At 36.3% G+C, this 18,854-nt stretch overlaps 1 protein-coding gene across 5 annotated transcripts in view; it reads right to left on the minus strand.

The window, feature by feature from the left end:
* The window catches only part of LOC105483784 (cilia and flagella associated protein 54), a 383,346-nt gene that overhangs the window by 294,372 nt on the left and 70,120 nt on the right, over positions 1-18,854 (minus strand). For all 5 annotated transcript variants that reach the window (XR_011608938.1, XM_071071285.1, XM_071071284.1 and 2 more), the window contains exons 18-20: positions 16,434-16,520; positions 16,224-16,345; positions 3,596-3,772 (exon numbers count right to left, since the gene is read on the minus strand). Coding sequence is in view for 4 of the 5 variants with exons in the window: in XM_071071285.1 (XP_070927386.1) it covers positions 3,596-3,772; positions 16,224-16,345; positions 16,434-16,520 (386 nt within the window). In the remaining variant the exon portion in view is untranslated. The remainder of the gene's footprint in view (positions 1-3,595; positions 3,773-16,223; positions 16,346-16,433; positions 16,521-18,854) is intronic.

The raw sequence follows: 18,854 nt of genomic DNA on the forward strand, positions 1-18,854 counted from the left end.
CTGCTAAGTACTGTTAGGGAATTTACAGATATTTTCTAATTTGCACACCTCTATGATATGGGATTACTATTATCATTTTGCTTCACAGGAAATGGAGATGCAGAGATATTAAATAACTCTGCCCAAGATCAGACAGAGAGTGGCAGGGGTTGACTCCTAAAATGACTTAGTCTTGATGTTAAAAAAAAAAAAAAAAGATTAATACTCAAATGAATTTCATATTTTACATGACAATGTATGACCAAAAAAAGCAAGTGGAAAGAGAAGCAAGATACTAAAATATAGTATTTTAAATAGAATATTAAAAAATACATATGAAAAAGCCTGGAAGAAAACACCCCTAAATAAGAATAGCAGTAGGATTTGGATGATAAAATGGTAAGATAACAGGTAGATAATGGGTCCATTTTTTCCTCCAATTTATATATTTTCTGAAACATGATATTACTTTGATAACTTTTATATTTAGTTTAATTTTATACTTTAAATATAAACATTAGACATAAATCAAACACAAAATATAAATCCCACAGAAACAACTAAACTTAACCTTGATTGAATAGTTAGACAATGATCCTTTTGCCGAGGTGTCAAGATAATGAAGATTCATTATTGGAATGAACTATTCTCCCCATAGAGAAAAAGGGAGCTAGGTGACACCTGACGAGGTAGTATTATGAACGAGCCATACTGCTGGGGGTTGTAGGGGTGATGGCTGTGTCATTACCTTCTTCCCAGAGGCAACTCCTAAACTACAAGGCAATCTGGAAAGAAGGAAAAATACAATTGTCTCTAAAAAAAATACAATTGTCTCTAAATACAAGTACCTCTTACAGTTTGTGCCTGCTACTCCTTCCTCCAGGTCAACAGAAAAATACTAACCATGTCCAATTGACACAAGTTGTTCTCAACACTGACTGTGCTCCAGAATCCTTATTTAAAATACAAATTTGTACAGAATCAACCATTTTTGTAAATTACAGATACCCAAGCCTATCTAGCTTCAATGAATTAGAATTTCTGATGCAAGTTTCTGAATCTTTGTATTTTCAAAGAATCTTTCTCAGGTGATTGTGATATGCACAACTGATTAAAAAGCGCTAGTCAAAGGCAGAACAGGACAAAGAGAACACAGAAAGAACCTGAAGCTGGAGGGTAGGGTAAAAAATAATAATAATAAGATGAATCTCAGAAAAAAAAATGCAAAACTAACTTCCTTTGATTTCCCATGCAAAAAGATACTATTTTTCAAAGAAGAAAAAAGGCAGAAAGACTATGTTCTATGACTTACATCATTATTGCTCCAAGTTCTATTATATAAAACAGAATTTGGAGGGTAAAATTCTCTCTAAAAGCATTTTTACAAGCAGGCTTTATGTTTTTATTTTGTTCCACAGATGAAGACATTAGTTTGTGTAACTCTAAGAAACAATGTGTAATTAGAATCTACATAAGGGTAGAGACATCATGAACAAATCAGCAATAACTTTAGAAGAGTTTATATGTAATATAAATAACATTAGCATTTTCAACTACAAAAGTAGATTTTAATGAAATAAATGCCTCAACAAGAGATTTTGAGAAAACAAAGGATGGCTGAAGCCTCAAACCAGAAAACTTCTTTAAGCCCATAGCACCATCTAGTGCTGATGAGAAGGTAACAGATGGTGATAATTTCCTGGAACTCTAAATGTATGTAATACACATAAACTTCCTATAATGTGCTCATTGATGAGTCCTAAAACTACAGACCAAATATGAGACTCTTACATCTTCCTACTTCCAAAAATTATGAAATGAAATAAACTAATCATTAAATTGAAGTACATAAAAAATAAGATTTTGTTTAAAGAAATACAAATATTTGAATAAAAGCAAATAAAAACTCTTAGTAAAGCATGTGGTCTTAGTTCTGTACTAATGTTCCAAAATCAGTGAAGCTCTATTCTTAAACAGATTCCAAAAATCCAAAGTTTAACTTTAAAACCACTATCAATAGCAATAATCCATCTATCATAGCATAGTTAGGTATAAGATGAATGTCACTTCTATTCCCCTCCTCTCCCAATTATAAAGCACTATGAAGGTGGTTATCAGTTCTCACTGATGTCCATTTGCTATTCATCTGAAGCTCCTCAAAGTATGCAAGCACATTTAATCCATATTTACCTTTATACCTCAATTACCTCACACAGAGCTTGACAACTATAGGCACTCAATAAATGCTCATTGGACAGAATCCACAAAAAATATCACCAAATAATGTAATCACAGTCCATCACTTGATTACTATTTTTTTTTTTTAGATGGTGTTTCGTTCTGTCTCCCAGGCTGGAATGTGGTGGCGTGATCTCAGCTCATTGCAACCTCCACCTCCCAGGTTCAAGCAATTCTCCTGCCTCAGACTCCTGAGTAGCTGGGATTACAGGTGCCCACCAAAACGCCCAGCTAACTTTTCGTATTTTTAGTAGGGACGGGGTTTCACCATGTTGGCCAGGATGGTCTCAAACCCCTGGCCTCAGGTAATCTGCCTGCCTCAGCCTCCCAAAGTACTGGGATTACAGGCTTGAGCCACCGCGCTCAGCCCATTACTTGTTTTGCGTAAGCTTTACTACTTACATATAATACAATTAAGTGGAAAGATATCAGTTAATATGCCAAGAATATTATACATTATCTCATTTAATTTTCACAGTAAACACACTTTACAAATGAAAAAAGTAAAACCCTCAGAAAATGTATTTAGCTTTCCTAAGGTCAGACTTCCAGGAAAGGCTGGAGCTAGAATTACAAACCTAAATCTGTCTGACTCCAAAGCCTGTGTTCTCTCTACTATACCAAGTTGACAAAACTTCAAGCAGAATATCCTAAAGAGAATCAAAGATAAAACTTTATTTTTATGTAACATCAAAGAGCATGTCGTTGATCATCCCAAAGAGGAAAGTGTAGTTTGTAAAACATAAATTAGAACCAAGTTCTTGTGAAGAAACTTAATCTCAACTTTTAGTCACATATAGGCCAAGTTCTGAGGTATGAGAGATGGGAGAAAAAGTTCATCCTCCAATAAATGCACAAAGATGTATGGTTTATAATGCGGTTGGAGTTGTCCTTTGTTTGTGTTGAAAGAATCTACAGTTACTTGGAAGGACTTTGGGCAGAACCTCTAGACTCATCACCTCCAAATTTCCACACTCTGTGGCCTCATATCCATCATTGACTCTGAAGTAACTTCTACCCTCTTCAAATGTCTGATTCCACTTCAAGTGAGACTTCCATCTTGAGCACACGAGGATGTCAGCATATGGTGTGTCATGGTGACAAGGATACTTACAAGGAGGTGTTTCTCTACTGTTTCTCCTAACAATATATTTGGGTATAGCAATGCAATATAAAGCATATCACAAATATAACAGCATAAGGGGCAATATGTCATGAAGAAACTAAGTATAGATAAGACATTGGAGTATTAATCCAGTGTTCAGTGCTTATGAATAAGACTATCCAGCTCCTAAAAGCAATCAAAGTATGAATCGTGGTAGTCATAAAAGTACTTATGTTGCTTTGCATGAGGCAAAAATTATATTGGACACCATACCTTAACCTCTGAAGTAAATGGAGCAGGTTTGAGTGTCACAGAACAATGAGTTCGAGACAGCAGGATAGGTGGAGGAGGGACTCTGCTTTTCTTTCTTTTTGAACTTTCCAAATATTTCTGATAGGAATATAGGGCATTTTGTTCAGCTTCAATCCTTTCAATTAAAGAACATGCTTCCTATAATGAAATATGAAAATAGAAAAATACATGTCAAGAGCTTGAAATTTATTTACATTTATAGAATTCTAGTGATGTTAAACAACGTTATCTTTTTATATGCAGTTTTTCAAGCCTCAGAGGCTCAAATATATACATATATATTTCAACTATTTAATGATTTTGCAAAAGTAAAAGATGCCTACAAATAAGGTTAATCATGATCACCAATGGCATTATATTTATATATCTTATATGTTTATCATTATTATCATACATGAATATGAGACATTACATTTCTAAATTGAACCTTCTGAATATCTACCATCATATTTCATTTTCCCTAAATGGTTCATACCACAATCATCTGCATTTATGCTGATGAATTACACACCTACCCTAATTCAGCTAAAGTGTGACTCTCAAATAATAAGAATATTGGTATATGTGGTTTATGAAATAAATATTATTGAGAGTTTCTTTCTATCAGCAAGAAGAAATAAAATAGAAAAAATACATTCCATGAGGCTGACGGAAAGGCATCCACTTTTTAAAAAGGTTATGCACAGAGAGATGACACATAAAACAAAAGAGAAATATAAAAATCAGACCTAAATAACATTTCAAAAGTAGGACTAAATACATAAGCAATAATAATAATACATGTAAATGGGTTACACTTCCTTTTAAATTAAATTAAAGGCAAAGACTCAAACTGAGCTCTAAGTAAAAACCCATGTAATGATTAAAATTAAAGTGTTGATAAAGAAAGAATAGTCTTTTCAACAAATGCTGCTAGGACAATTGAACACTACATGCAAAAGAATGAAGTTCAACTCCTACTTCACACCATAGACAAATATTAACTTAAAATGAAGTATACATTCAGATGAAAGAGCTAAGATTATAAAACTCTTAGAAGAAAATATATGACCAGATCTTTGTGACCTTGAGTTACGCAACGGTGTTTGGAAGATTCAATACAATGATGCATTTAAAATGCTTAGTATTGCCGGGCGCGGTGGCTCACGCCTGTAATCCCAGCACTTTGGGAGGCCGAGGCAGGCGGATCACAAGGTCAGGAGATCGAGACCACGGTGAAACCCCGTCTCTACTAAAAATACAAAAAATTAGCCGGGCGCGGTTGTGGGCGCCTGTAGTCCCAGCTACTCGGGAGGCTGAGGCAGGAGAATGGCGTGAACCCGGGAGGCGGAGCTTGCAGTGAGCCGAGATCGCGCCACTGCACTCCAGCCTGGGAGACAGAGCGAGACTCCGTCTCAAAAAAAAAAAAAAAAAAAAAAAAATGCTTAGTATTTGGAACCGAGTAAGCAGTCAATAAGTGTTAGACATTATGATTACGATTACTACTATTCCTCCTCTTTCTTTCACTTTAAGCACTCTGGAACATTCTGTTTTGCCATATCAGAACTATTATTATTATTACTCTTTCATTTTAAGTGTTCTGGAACACCAAAAGCACACTGACAAAGGAAAAAGTAGATAAGGTAGACTTCATCAAAATCAAAAACATTTGTGTTTCAAAGGATACCATCAAGAAAGTGAAAAGACAGCCTACAGAATGGGAGAAAATGCTTTCAAATCATGTATCTGATAAAAGACTTGTATTCAGCACTTATATGCACTGTTATAACTGAGAATTGTTATAACTCAATAATAAAAAGGGAAATAACTCCTTTAAAATATAGGCAAAGAATCTGAATACACATTTCTCCAGAAAAGACACAAATAGCCAATAAGCACATGAAAAGATGTTCAAAGTCATTAGTCATTAGGGATGAAAATACAAAATCAGCAAACTGACTCAAAAAGCAGGAACCTAAATACAGAAATAATAATGTTCAAAGAAACTGGAAATGTTATCCAAAAATTGTTTCATATAAAAGTGTCAGGCTCAAATGAGTTCATAAACAAAATACTTTAAATCTCAAAGAACTGATCATTCCTATGCCATTTTAAATGTTTCCAAATACAGAGAGAAACAGATATCCTCTCAAATAATGTTACAAAACTATTTTAACTTCAATAACAGTCTGAAAAATGACTACACATAAAAACACAGACCAGTCATTTCACAAATAGAAATGCAAACATCTTAAATAAAATACATAAAACACTAATACATTTACTCTAACAATATACTAACAAAATAATGAACTGTAATAATATTGTCTTTTTCCCAGGAATTCAAGGACAGTTTAATATTAGGAAGTATATAAATATAATTTAATATATCCATAAATTAAATGAGAAAAAACATGATCATAGTGCTCAATGGCCAAAAAGACATTTCAAACATTTTTTAACATTCATTACAGATTTTTTTAAAGTCAATAAATTAGGAAAGCTTTTTTTAGCATTATTTTAAAATATTAATTTTAGCCAATAACCAAAATATTACTAGTACAAAATAGCCCTCTTAGTACTAAGAGTGAAGCACTAATAGAATTATCAATAAAAGCCAGAAAGAATGCCACTATTCCATTTTATTCTGGAAGTTCTAGTAAATTCAACAAACATAAGAGAAGAGATCCTGGAAATGAAAAGACAATATGTCAGTCTACCAAATTTCAAATGTATTTCACTCTGACAGAAAAAATCTGTGCTGTTTCTCCTACAGAAGACATGTTGAGGTTGAAGTTTCCAATTAGAAACCTGAGCCTCAAGCTCAAAAGAGAAGGTAAAAAACTGGAGACAGGATCTGAGTATGCGTTGGAGTCATATTTAAAGCTGAGTGAGGACACCAGCTCCCTGTAGAAGCACAGATTATAAAACTGCAGCATCACATATTTTTTTTCTAAAATAATGAAGGCTGGCCAAAATTGAGATCATAATTAACTTCTCATTTTTATTTTTTATTGGAAATGGCTGACGTTAAGGTCTAAAATCATTAATCGTGATTAAAATCTATCTGTGATGATGAATAGTTTTTTAATTCCACTTGTTTGGTGCCAGGAGGCCTTGAGAAATCTTTCTGCATATGCAGGTCAAGAATCTTAGGCATCTGCAAAGACAATCATTCCTTTGTATGGGAAGGGATGTGTTACATGGTAACCATGTTTCTAGAGTCTATAAATCAGCCCTTCGGTATTTAGACCTAAAAGCTCATTTATATACACATAGTAGGTATCAGTGTAACTGTTTGAATCATTGAATGAATGAATCAAGGAGACAGGATGACATCTGTGTCCTCCATTGCCTCCACTTTTTCACTTATTCAACCAAACCGATTTTTAAAAATTATAACAAATAGATGGACAAAAAGGTCAGGGCTAGATGGTGAGGGAGCAATGTCATAAAAGGCCGTAAGAGAGCCAGTTAGATCCAGAGCACACAATCAGCACAGGGCTAGGCAGAGGCTCATTCCCTCTTCACCCTCTTCCACAGACAACAGAGCAGCTTTGGCTCCTTGAGGGGACAAATGTACCACAGAACAGGACTCCCTTGAAGGGCAAAAAAGGTGAGAGCCTTGATGAGGAAGAGGCCAGAGACAGAAAAGATAAGTGGATTTCCCCAGTAGCTGTGGAAAAAACTTTGAGGGAAGGAAGTCCTACCTGAACAGAAAGGAGATAAAATGCTATTATATTTTGAATGTTAAATATTAATGTATATTCATCTGCATCACAGGCTGTAGAGACCAAGATATTTCAGGTTACATATGACAGACAAAATCAGCCTAAGGAAAAATTATGCAACACAAGGAAAGGAGACCAGTGCCCCCATTTCCCTTGAAAATTTGGAGACATATCCTTCCTCGGGATTATGTTTGGAGCCTGTAAAATATACCAGCAGCACTGGCCCACTGGCTCTTATATTCAAGTAGACTGCCTTTGGCCCCCATCTCCACTGACCAGCCAGCCTCTCTGGGCTCCAAATTTGATCTCAAAATTTGCCTTGGTAGTTCCTGATTCAGTGAACCGGTTAAATACTGGCACCTTCTGACTTAATTCTTGCATCTTCTTTCTACACATCAATGAATCCAACTGGGGTAAAAAACTTTCTGTGTTCTGCCATGGCTATAACATAGACATTTCTCAACTGGGCTGTTGATCAGTATCATCCATGGAGTTTATTTAAAACTCAGAATGGTCCGTTTCTACCCCAAAATAGACATTTCCAGGAGTGGGGCTTGAACATCTGTATTATTTACAAACACCAAGGATAATTCCAAAGTACAGCAAGAACTGGGAACCACAGATTCAGGTGAGTAAATCTCCTTTTCCCTCCTGCCTTTCTCCCAGTCTCTTTCTAGTCTCTTCAACCTCCAGTCTTCTAGTCCTTCAATGGCTCCTCTAATACTTGCCAGATAAAGTGCAAACTTTTCCAAAGCCCTTTTCATTCTGATCATGACTACATTTTCTAGCCTTATCCCCCTTTCTACTCTTTCCCTCTTTCATACCTACCTCTCTGTCCAACTTAACCTCTGAAACCATTAAAAAAAATCACTCATTCCCTAAAATGCTGTTATTTCACGCCTCGGAATTGCCCGTACAATTCCCTCTTTCTGGAGCATCTCATGTCCTCTTCTCTGCTTTAAGATCCACACAAATATCACCTCCTCTGACATCTTCTAAGTTAGCCCATGTTTTTAAATAAGTCATTCCCTTCATTACATAGTGTCTTTATTTTAGCAGGTATTACATAATATGTTACCTCTGTACTTCACTGTCCACACCCTCTAAACATTGAGTGTCTTGGCAGGAAGGACAGTGCTTTATCTCTTTAAGTTCAATCGATGTGTTTGGAATATAAGACACACAAAATTATGAAAGAGAAGGGTGATCTTTATTATAGTGTCTTTTAAGATGGCATCTTTAAAATGTTCTGATTGGCTCTTGATCAATTTTAACTTTAGAGCCCTAACTCAGATCCTATGGCCCAATTTGAAATAGGTTAACAGAAGTATTAAAGTTTTAAGTGAATGGTAACAAAACAAGAGTTTATAACAAAGCCCTTGATTTAGGTAAATCAGATAAATTCCATAACAGAATTCAAGGCAAACCCTAATGCTAGTTAAAAACTAGAATCCTAATTTAAGGAAGCCAATTCACTGAGCTGCTAATAAGATTTTGTTTATGAGAAAGTGCCTGGGGCTTTTTAAGGGGGTTCTTCAACTATTTTTCTAGTTGAAGAACTAGAAATAACATCAGAAATTCCCCCAAAAAAATCAAGAAGGAAAAATTCCCATGAAACCAACACTACTTAGTTATGAGAAAGTGTTATCAACATGGACCTGAATGTTGTCTATAATAGCAATGCTCTAGAATACCAAACTATTACAATTGCAAAACCTAGACAAACCATTCCCTAATCAGAGGTCAAGAATTCGGCTTTCCATGACATATCAGATAATGAAAAATAACTATATCCTCACATCTTGCACTGTCTACCACAGTGCCTAGCAAATTAGAAAGGTTCAGTAACTCTGAAAAAAGAAATAAGCCTTTACCTTTCATAGGGACTCAGCCAAGGAATCTCAGTGGAAAGGGACTTGCCCACCAACTCACAATAAAAATAAGCTCTAAGGCGGTCTTTCAATGGTGGTTTCCACTGCAATGTGCCGCCAAAACCACAGTACTGAAGTCCAAAGTATTTTTGTCTGAATGTAAATTTCTCTGGCATATAGTTTCCATTAGAGAAAATGAAACCTGCCTCTCCTCAGAAGTTACTCAATGCTTACGAGAACAGATTGATGTTAAATACATTTGACACAGGCTTGACGCCCACAGTACAGCAAAACACTAATGGAAAGATGCAATGCAATCTTGAGGGTGTGACTAAGACATATGTAAACAACTGTCACAGGACTGGAATGATAAAGTGCCATATTTCCTACGTATCTGGTAGACCTCCCTGAGGTATATTCTGGGTTCTCAACATTATAACGTACATTGCAGAAAAAGATGAAAAGTAGATTAAGTCATATCCAAGAATCCTGAGAAGGAATATTGCTTAGAATAAAATATACAAGTAATAAGATAAATCTAAGAGAAAATACAGAAAGAAATGTGTAGTCTGATGGGCGAAAATATATCTAAAGCACCAAAAAGTAGCTCAAACAGAATGTCTCAGAGTGCTTAAAGTGAAAGAGAAATAATAATAGTTCTGATATGACAAAACGGAATGAAAAGCAGAGTAATAATAATAATAATGGTTAACATTTATTGACTGCTTATTCTGTTCCAGACACTAAGCATTTTATATGCATCATTGCACTGAATCTTCCCAAGAATCCCTGTTTCACAGATGAAGAAATTGAATCTTACAAGAGCATAAATAACTTGACAGGTCATACAGCTAATCAGTGGTAGAACCAGAACTCTAATCCAAGACCCTTATACTCCTAACCACTATGCTATCTTATTTTAATAAAAAACTAATTTAAAAGAAGTTTGGAAAGGCAACCTGGATGAAGTTTCCTATGCAATACCCTTAAATCACTTAAAAGAGAAAAAAAAAATCCAAAATGTAGATATGCTAAATATTCTGTTAGCAGTTTGAAGCCTGGGAGTCAAAACATAGCCTTATAAGAGGAGGGGTCAGAATGAGAAGTTGGCTTTTTGATGTAAAAAAAAACAAAACAAAACAAACAAAAAAAAAAGACTTGAGCACACAATTACAAACAGCTGAGGCTGGGCACAGTGGCTCATGCCTGTGGTCCCAGCACTTTGGGAGACGGAGGAAAGCGGATTGCTTGAGCCCAGGAGTTCGAGACCATGCTGGGCAACATCATGAAACCCCATCTCTACAAAAAAAATACAAACAGCCAGGCATGGTAGCATGGGCCTGTGGTCCTAGCTACTCAGGAGGCTGAGGTGGGAGAATGGCTGAACCCAGGAGGTTGAGGCGGCAGTGAGCCATGCACACTACTGCACTGCAGCCAGGCTGGCAGAGCAAGACCCTGTCTCATAAATAAATAAAAATAAAAGTAATTTTTTAAAAGCCAATGTATATTCTTCTCCCCTTAAAAAAAAAAAATCAGATAGAATTGATTTGACTTGAAATGCTACAAAATAGGAAAAATAATTAAATCCAACTACTGGTAATATAGTTAATAGACTGGTATTTAGGGAATATCAAGACATAAATGCAGGAAATATTAAAGCCAGGGGTTATTAGAACTGCTAATATCCCCGAGTTTCTTCATTAGTTCTGGTCCAAAATGGTACCATAAATTAGATTCTGTATTGATTATAAACAATAACCTGCTAAACCATAATGCTCCTTTGCTTAGAGTGGAATTTGGAATTGCTGACATCATCTCAACTACAGATTTGTTTAGGTTCCTACAAATAGTACTAGCAGAAAATTAGATGAAATAGTTGGGTTTCTTTGCAAGAGAAACAACTGGAAAACTTGGCTTATGACAAAAGTAGCCCCAGAGAGGAAGGAGAGTCTACAAAACCCAGTTATAATGGTGTAATCGGAACACAGCTATCAGAATGAATGAATTGCCAAAATTTCCTTAGAGAAGACAAACTTATTGTCCTAAGCAATAATTTTCTACATTAGGGTGTACAAAACCAAGGTCTTTTAGTCTTTGTATCCCTCTACTTAAGACTGGAAGGAGCAGTCAACTGGCCCAGTTGGCATCACTAGTCTTCCTCTTCAGGACCAATTCCACCTGATTACATCTGATGGGGAAAAAGAAATCCTCAAAAGATGAGTTTGGAAGGGGAAATGGATGCTGTACAGAAAACAACAGCATCTTCGAAATCCCCAGCACTTGGATGGAGGAGCATTTCTGCCTCTTTTCTATGAGAAATTACATCTGCAAAGACACTGAATGTTCTGTTAGTGGACAAAGAGCAATGACATAAGCCACATGATGAATACTATTATTCGACCAGAAGTAGAAGATCAAGGACATCCAGTATGGATCCTAGGTGCAATCCTTTAACATAATCCTATGGAGTAACGTATAAAAAGCCAAAATGGACTTCCAGAGGTCAAAAAACCAAGACAAGAAAATGGAAAAATTAATCCCCATAATGTAAAAATATTCCAAGTCATCTCACTTGGAAAGCTAATGAGTTATTATCAAAGGTTTGTCCCTCATTTGTGGGAACAAATTGGTCCATCTTAATTGATTAGAAATAAAACAGACACCTGATGAGATTATCCAGATCCACAGAGTCAGAAAATTTCTGAAAAACAGAGACAGGATATGAATTATTTAAGAGTTCTAAAGAGACTCAGGTTTTTCAAACCTTTTTATGATATCAAGTGACACATCAATTACTGATTTGGGGATAATTTTATTACAAGATCATGATATTGTAAAACATTCTGTAACGCACCCCAGTTGAAAATGATTGCCAAGGGAAATAAATTTATTTGTCTTCTTTAAAGAAAGAAAGTTTGACAATTATTTGAGCCATAACATCATTGTTTAGGAGAGTACCCTGAGGACTGATCATTAAGCTTTAACACTAGGATAAAAACTACCACTGAGGAGCAGACGTGGCTATAGAAGATTTCAGGACTTCTAAATAAATATTCAACATGTTCCTCATTGGTGAAAATTCTTTAGAGGACTCCTCATAAAAAACAGAGCCTCTTAATGCATCTCAAGAGTCTATCCTAATAGGATATTATACTCATGATTTTTTCTGGAATTAAAATTGTTTCACTTTTTAAAAAATAGAAGAAATTTTGTAAATTTTAAATTTTTTTTAAAAAGAAAACATAAAAAGAGCTGAGAAGATCTCTGAAAAAAATTGTCCATGTATATTCTTCCCTCCCTAAAAAAAGCAAATAGAACTGATTTGACTTGAAATGCTACAAAATAGGAAAAATAATTAAATCCAATTACTGCTAACATAGTTAATAGACTGGCATTTAGGAGACAACAATACATAAATTCAGGAAATATTAAAGCCAAGCTTTATTAGAACTTCCACTACCCCTGAGCTTCTTCATTTGTTCTGGTCCAAATGTTTGAGTCATAACACTGCTGTTTAGGAGAGTACCCTAGGGACTGATCATTAAGCCTTAACACTTAGATAAAAACTACCACTGAGGAGCAGAGGTGGCCAAAGAAGATGTTCCTGCCCATACTGCAAACTTGAGATGTCCGGGTATCTCGGTTCCAGTATATTCCCCAGTTTCAGTGGTGGGAGGCAGACACATACAGGGGAACCAGCACACTATGGCAGTACAAAGACCAGATTCAGTCATCATAAAACAAGGGGAAACCTCTCTTCAGGCTCTAAGAAGACCTGAGATTAGTAGTGAGACCAATATTTCTAAAAGAAAGATAAGGTTTATTTGCCATAAAAATAGGACTGAAGTACCAATGTCCTCCAAGCACTAGACAATAGCAAACAGCCATGGAAGCATCAGCTGAGAAAATGGATCTGAACACACCTCAGAAGTCTTCCAACAAAGACCAGACACCACTTGGCCTTGTGATCTCATACCACCCAACACCACCATCCAACTTCCTCATTCAAATTCTGGAAATTCAAATTTAACCAGGCTCTTCCCTAACACTCCCAGGACAGACTTCCTCACCTTGAACATTGATAGCAACTGTCCATCCCAAATTCTTAGCTTGGTGAAAAATACTTCTCATGAACACATCTTTACTTCCTCTCTCATCTCCCAAGCTACTATCCTCTCCCCCACCCCACTCCTACCCTTATTGCATCTAAGCTTCTGTCGCACAGAATGACCTATAGAACTACAAGCACTCTATGACATTTCTAGCCTTGGGACCTTGGCACATTTGTTCTCTCTGCCTGGAATGTCCTTTCTGCTGTTTGCTCTCCTGTTTTTCTGGCTCTCAGTATCGTTTCAGTATTCAAATTCAAGCCATCTGTCTTTCAGCTTTCAACTTCACATGTTCCTTAAACATTCCCCACTGTTAAGTTAGGTACTCCCCTGTTAATTTTCCCTAGCCCTCTTGCAATTAAAGCACATATTTACTTGTCTATGTCTCCACAGAGTGGATTTTTATATGAATAAATCCAGGGACCACAAAGGCAGAACCACAAAAAGAAGGCAAATCAATCAATATTTGTTGAATAAATAAAAGATTCCCCCCTTCTATACTCAGCATACTACCAGGCACATAGTGAACTTTCAATACATAATTGCTAAATGGATCGAAATTATTTGTTAGATGGATGAATAGATTGACAGATAACAAGTAAGTGCTACATACCAGAAATCTGGAATTTCAGTATTCTACTTTCTAACCTTCAACACCTATCCTTCTAGCTCCCTCAGACCCTCATTTTCTGGTCCTTGACCAGATGTCCTTAACCTCATAAAGATGTCCAGTCTCTTGATATTTCCATAGACACCAAGTCTTTAAATGCCTTCATGCCTTCCCTCCCTACTCAATCTGTATCCACCTTTTTAAAGCCATGAACTTTTAACTCATACCTTCATTTTTTAAAAAAATCTAATCCTCCACAAATGTCTGCTGTCACAAATATTCTGCTGTCATTAAGAACACTACATCGGCCAGGTGTGGTGGCTCAAGCCTGTAATCCCAGCACTTTGGGAGGCCAAGACGGGTGGATCACGAGGTCAGGAGATCGAGACCATCCTGGCTAACACAGTGAAACTCCGTCTCTACTAAAAACTACAAAAAAAAACTAGCTGGGGGAGGTGGCGGGTGCCTGTAGTCCCAGCTACTCGGGAGGCTGAGGCAGGAGAATGGCATAAACCCAGGAGGCGGAGCTTGCAGTGAGCCGAGATGGCGCCACTGCACTCCAGCCTGGGTGACAGAGCAAGACTCCGTCTCAAAAAAAAAAAAAAAAAAAAAAAAAACACCACATCAGGATAATGTCATACCACCATGCAGACCAAGATGTCTAAAAATTCATGGTCTCCAACTTCAGCTAGAACTTGGTGATGCTGGCCAGTCCCTTTACTTGGAGTCAACTCCCTCATCTGTTCCTCCCCACTCTCCACATTATCTTTACTTTCCCAGTTCAATTATCCACCCTCATGCTCCATTGATGGCAGATATCCTTGCCTCCCACTGTATCTGATACAGGTAAGAAGGTGTATTAGTTCGTTATCACACTGCTAATAAAGACATACCTGAGACTGGGTAATTTATAAAGAAAAGAGATTTAAAAGAGACTCACAGTTTTGCATGGCTGGGGAGGCCTTGGGAAACTTACAATCATGGAAGAAGAGGAAGCAAACACATCCTTCTTCACATGTCGGCAGGAGAGAGAAGAATGAGTGCCCAGTGAAGGAGCAGGCCTTTTATTAAACTATCAGATCTCGTGAGAACTAACTCACTTTCATGAGAACAGGATGGGGGAAACCTCCCCCATGATTCAACTATCTACACCTGGTCCCTCCCACAACACATAGGGATTATGGGAACTACAATTTAAGATGAGATTTGGGTAGGGACACAGTCAAAGCATATCAAAAGGCATCAACTCAACTCCCTGCCTTCACACCAACAAACTTTTCTTATCTACATCTGTCTGTACCTCCTTTCCTTCTGTATCAAAAGATGAGGTGTCTGCCCTGCAGCCCACCCATCACTGAAGATGAATCCCTTTCTCTGTGCTTTCAAAATCATCCTCTATCGGCCTTGGCTCTGTGTATTAACCTCTCCCTCTTATTATCTTGAATTTCTCTTTGTTCTGGCTCTTCATTTTTAGCACACTATTATGCTAAATGTTCTCTATTATACCCCTTTAGCTCCATATCCCCCTCCTAGCTTTGACCTACTTTTTTCCTTCTCTTATCAGCCAAGACATAGCATTATTCTCTACATCTTCATACATCATTCACTCAGCTAATGCCACCATAGCAAGGATCTGACTCTACCAAAAATTTTTTTTAATATTCTGGCATGGTGGCATGCCTGTAGTCCCACCCACTGGAAGGCTGAGGTGGTAGGACCATTTAAACCCAGGAGTTCAAAACTGCAATGATCTAGGACTCTGCCACTGCATTCCAGCCTGGTTGACAGAGTGAGAGCCTATCTCAAAAAATAAACACATAAAATCAACATATAATGAATTAGCAAGAAAGCAGAAGAATTTCCAGGCCAGAGTGAGACCTGATTAAAAATATCAACAAGGGAATTGGTCCATAAATCAGCAGTATCCATCTAAGAGAGAAGGTACCTCAGCCAATGGACTTTAAGAATTCTAATTCCATTGTAAAGAATACACTAAGCTGGTAAAGTGTCACTCCAGTTCTATAATTTCCCTCATTTTGAGTCCTTCTGATTTTATTTGGCTTCTCATGTAGATTGCATGAAGTTCTGATAAAAAGAGAATCTCTCATTTCAGAATTCAGAACTGGAGGTACAGATTAGTTCCCTTGGTCAGGATGAATTATATACAGTGAAGCTGAAAGTTCATAATTAAATGTTAAGGTCAACACATTATTTTTAATAAAAAAAAGAATCATTCATTTTAACAGAAATTTTATGTCAGGATTAAAAAAAGAAACGAAATACTGTTACCATCAAAAATTCCCATGAAGATGTAGAGGTTGCGTCTTTCTCGAATATTAAAAGAGCTTTCTGCATTAAGTAAATTGCTTTGGATAATGTATTCTTCTTTATTTTATTCATTATATTTAATTCTATAAAAACAAACATTTTATCAAAAAGGTGAGATTAAAAACTATCTTTCAAATTTTTGGAAATACCAGTTATCCCAATTTTAATTACCTGTAAAACAATCAGCGCTTCCAGATTGTTTAAACTTTTCCGGACTCTTGGTAGAAATATCTTTGCTAACAGTTGGAGTCTGCAAAACTGAAGAAGATGACTGTCATAACAATTAAGTATGTATCCAGGACAGGAAATATTTTTTAAATACTAAGGAGTAACTATTCATAAAGCTACTGCTTCCTCTATCATGTCATCTTTTTTTCATTAATAGATAAAAATTCATATAAATCTACTATAATGCAGTTTTATCAAATCCTGTTTTATTTGCCACAGTATACCTCAAGACAGAAGAAATTCCAAATTATAAAAATATTTGATTTTCTATCTCATCTTGAATAAAATCATCCTGAGGCTTGATAGAATCCAACCTACTTCTGTTGACTTTACCTTTTCACAAAGTACAGATGGCAAGTCCTGATACCAATACCAATAAGCTGTCAAAACTCTGTCCTCAACGCCCCTTCTAGAAAAACTGTTTCATCCAAGGTCCCTTCAAGAGCTCTGGGTACCACACGAAGACCTCCACTCTCTTCCAGCTGTGACTGAAGAAATCAGAGCCTCTCTCAAGATTTTGAAGTAAAACATGAATTTGCCAGTTGTTCATACTGGTATACAATTGGGACTGACCATCATGGTGGTTCAGTAAAGACAGGAATGTGGATGAGGGGAAAAAAGGATACAGCTATACTAGCCCAGGAAGATGGAAACTGTAGCACTGATTCTTGATTTTCAGGTCTGGTCCTTAAGAGACCTGGTAACCTTTTGGTCCTTGGAGGTATGCGAGGGTAGCTATAGTAACCTTACAGTAAACCCCTTTTACTGAGTTTTAATTATTTGTGCTAATGCACATGAGCCACCATGTGATGGTAATTGATTCATGAAAAGATGTTAACAGACACCATTAAAGAATAGAACACGTCTGCAGTGGCAAAGGGTAAGGAAACATCTGCATGGAGATAGTAATGCAGAGCAGAAAATAGTGCATCATTCTCTCAATACCAACGATATTATAAATGCTAATTAAGCTTTCCTGATTATAATTGTTGGAGATAAGAAGGATGAGACTGCAAAAAAATTCTGAATGCCAGATACAGATGCATCATATTTATGTCATGGTCATCAACAGGCAACCATTATTGAATAAGAATGCTAATGTAGGGAACATTAGTCTGGCAACAGCATACTAAAGAAAAACAAGGTAGGGGAACAAAGTGATCAGCTGTGCTAGGATGGCAATTCAATAAAGCCAAAAAAATAAAATCAAGGAAACCCAGAGATATTGCAAGGAAATAATAACTAATTCCATTTACATTTGAACTTAAGTCTTGCATCAATATCTTTAAGTGGTCTATGATCAAAACTCATTTGGTCTTCAAAGACTTATGGATGACAATTAGAGGAAGAGGTATTTAGTAACTCTATGAGTTTAAAAAAAAAAAAAAAAAAAAAAAAAAAACTCTAATCCTCCACTAAAGGAAATAATACAGTTACTACGTGAGAATCATGGGCTAGTTTCTTAAAACCCGACACAAAAATTCTATTTACATTTTGAAACATATTTCTGAACCAAATATTTTCAGCTCAGAACATGTTCAAGGTTATTATGCTAAGTAATTCATTTATGTATTAGAAAAAACTTTATCAAATTTTCAACTTATACATGATGCCAAAGAGATATTTTAATTATTACTTGCTTCCCTCTACACCCAGCAGGTCATAGGAGAAGTAGTTTTTGAAACTATGTTAATGTTTAAAATAAAATGTAAAAAGATGAAGAGTATAAAAAAATAAAAGTATGGGGGAAAAAGGAAATTTTATATAAACAGAATGCAGGCAGGGCATAGTGGCTCACACCTGTAATCCCAGCACTTTGGGAAGCCAAGGCAGACAGATCATTTGAGGTCAGGAGTTCCGAGACCAGCCTGGCCAACATGGCAAAACCCCATCTCTACTTAAAAAAAAATACAAAAATTAGCCAGGTGTGGTAGCACACACCTGTAGTCCCAGCTACTTGAGAGGCTGAAGCAGGAGAATTACTTGAACCTTGGAGGCAAGAGGTCACAGTGAACTGAAATCACATCACTGCACTCCAGCCTGGGTGACAGAGTAAGACTGTCTCAAAAAAATAAAATAAAATAAAAAATAAAAAATAAAAAAACACCACAGAATGCAAATACAAAAAAAGCAGTCACAAGTCCATATCAAATTGAAAAAAAATCTAAAAATCAAATTAATTCAAGTAAATTTGGACATAGTTCTCTGATGTATGATATTTTCTAGAGACAAAATGAACTGCAAATAAATCCTTAATTTACTTAGTAGGTTTTTAATAGCAGTATTGGTTTAATAATTTTGAAAGTACTCTGTTAATTTGCCAGGATAAAACAAATGAGTAACTACACTGATGTTGTTAGGAAC

Source organism: Macaca nemestrina, chromosome 10, assembly GCF_043159975.1.
Source record: "Macaca nemestrina isolate mMacNem1 chromosome 10, mMacNem.hap1, whole genome shotgun sequence".
Taxonomy (NCBI): Eukaryota; Metazoa; Chordata; class Mammalia; order Primates; family Cercopithecidae; genus Macaca; species Macaca nemestrina.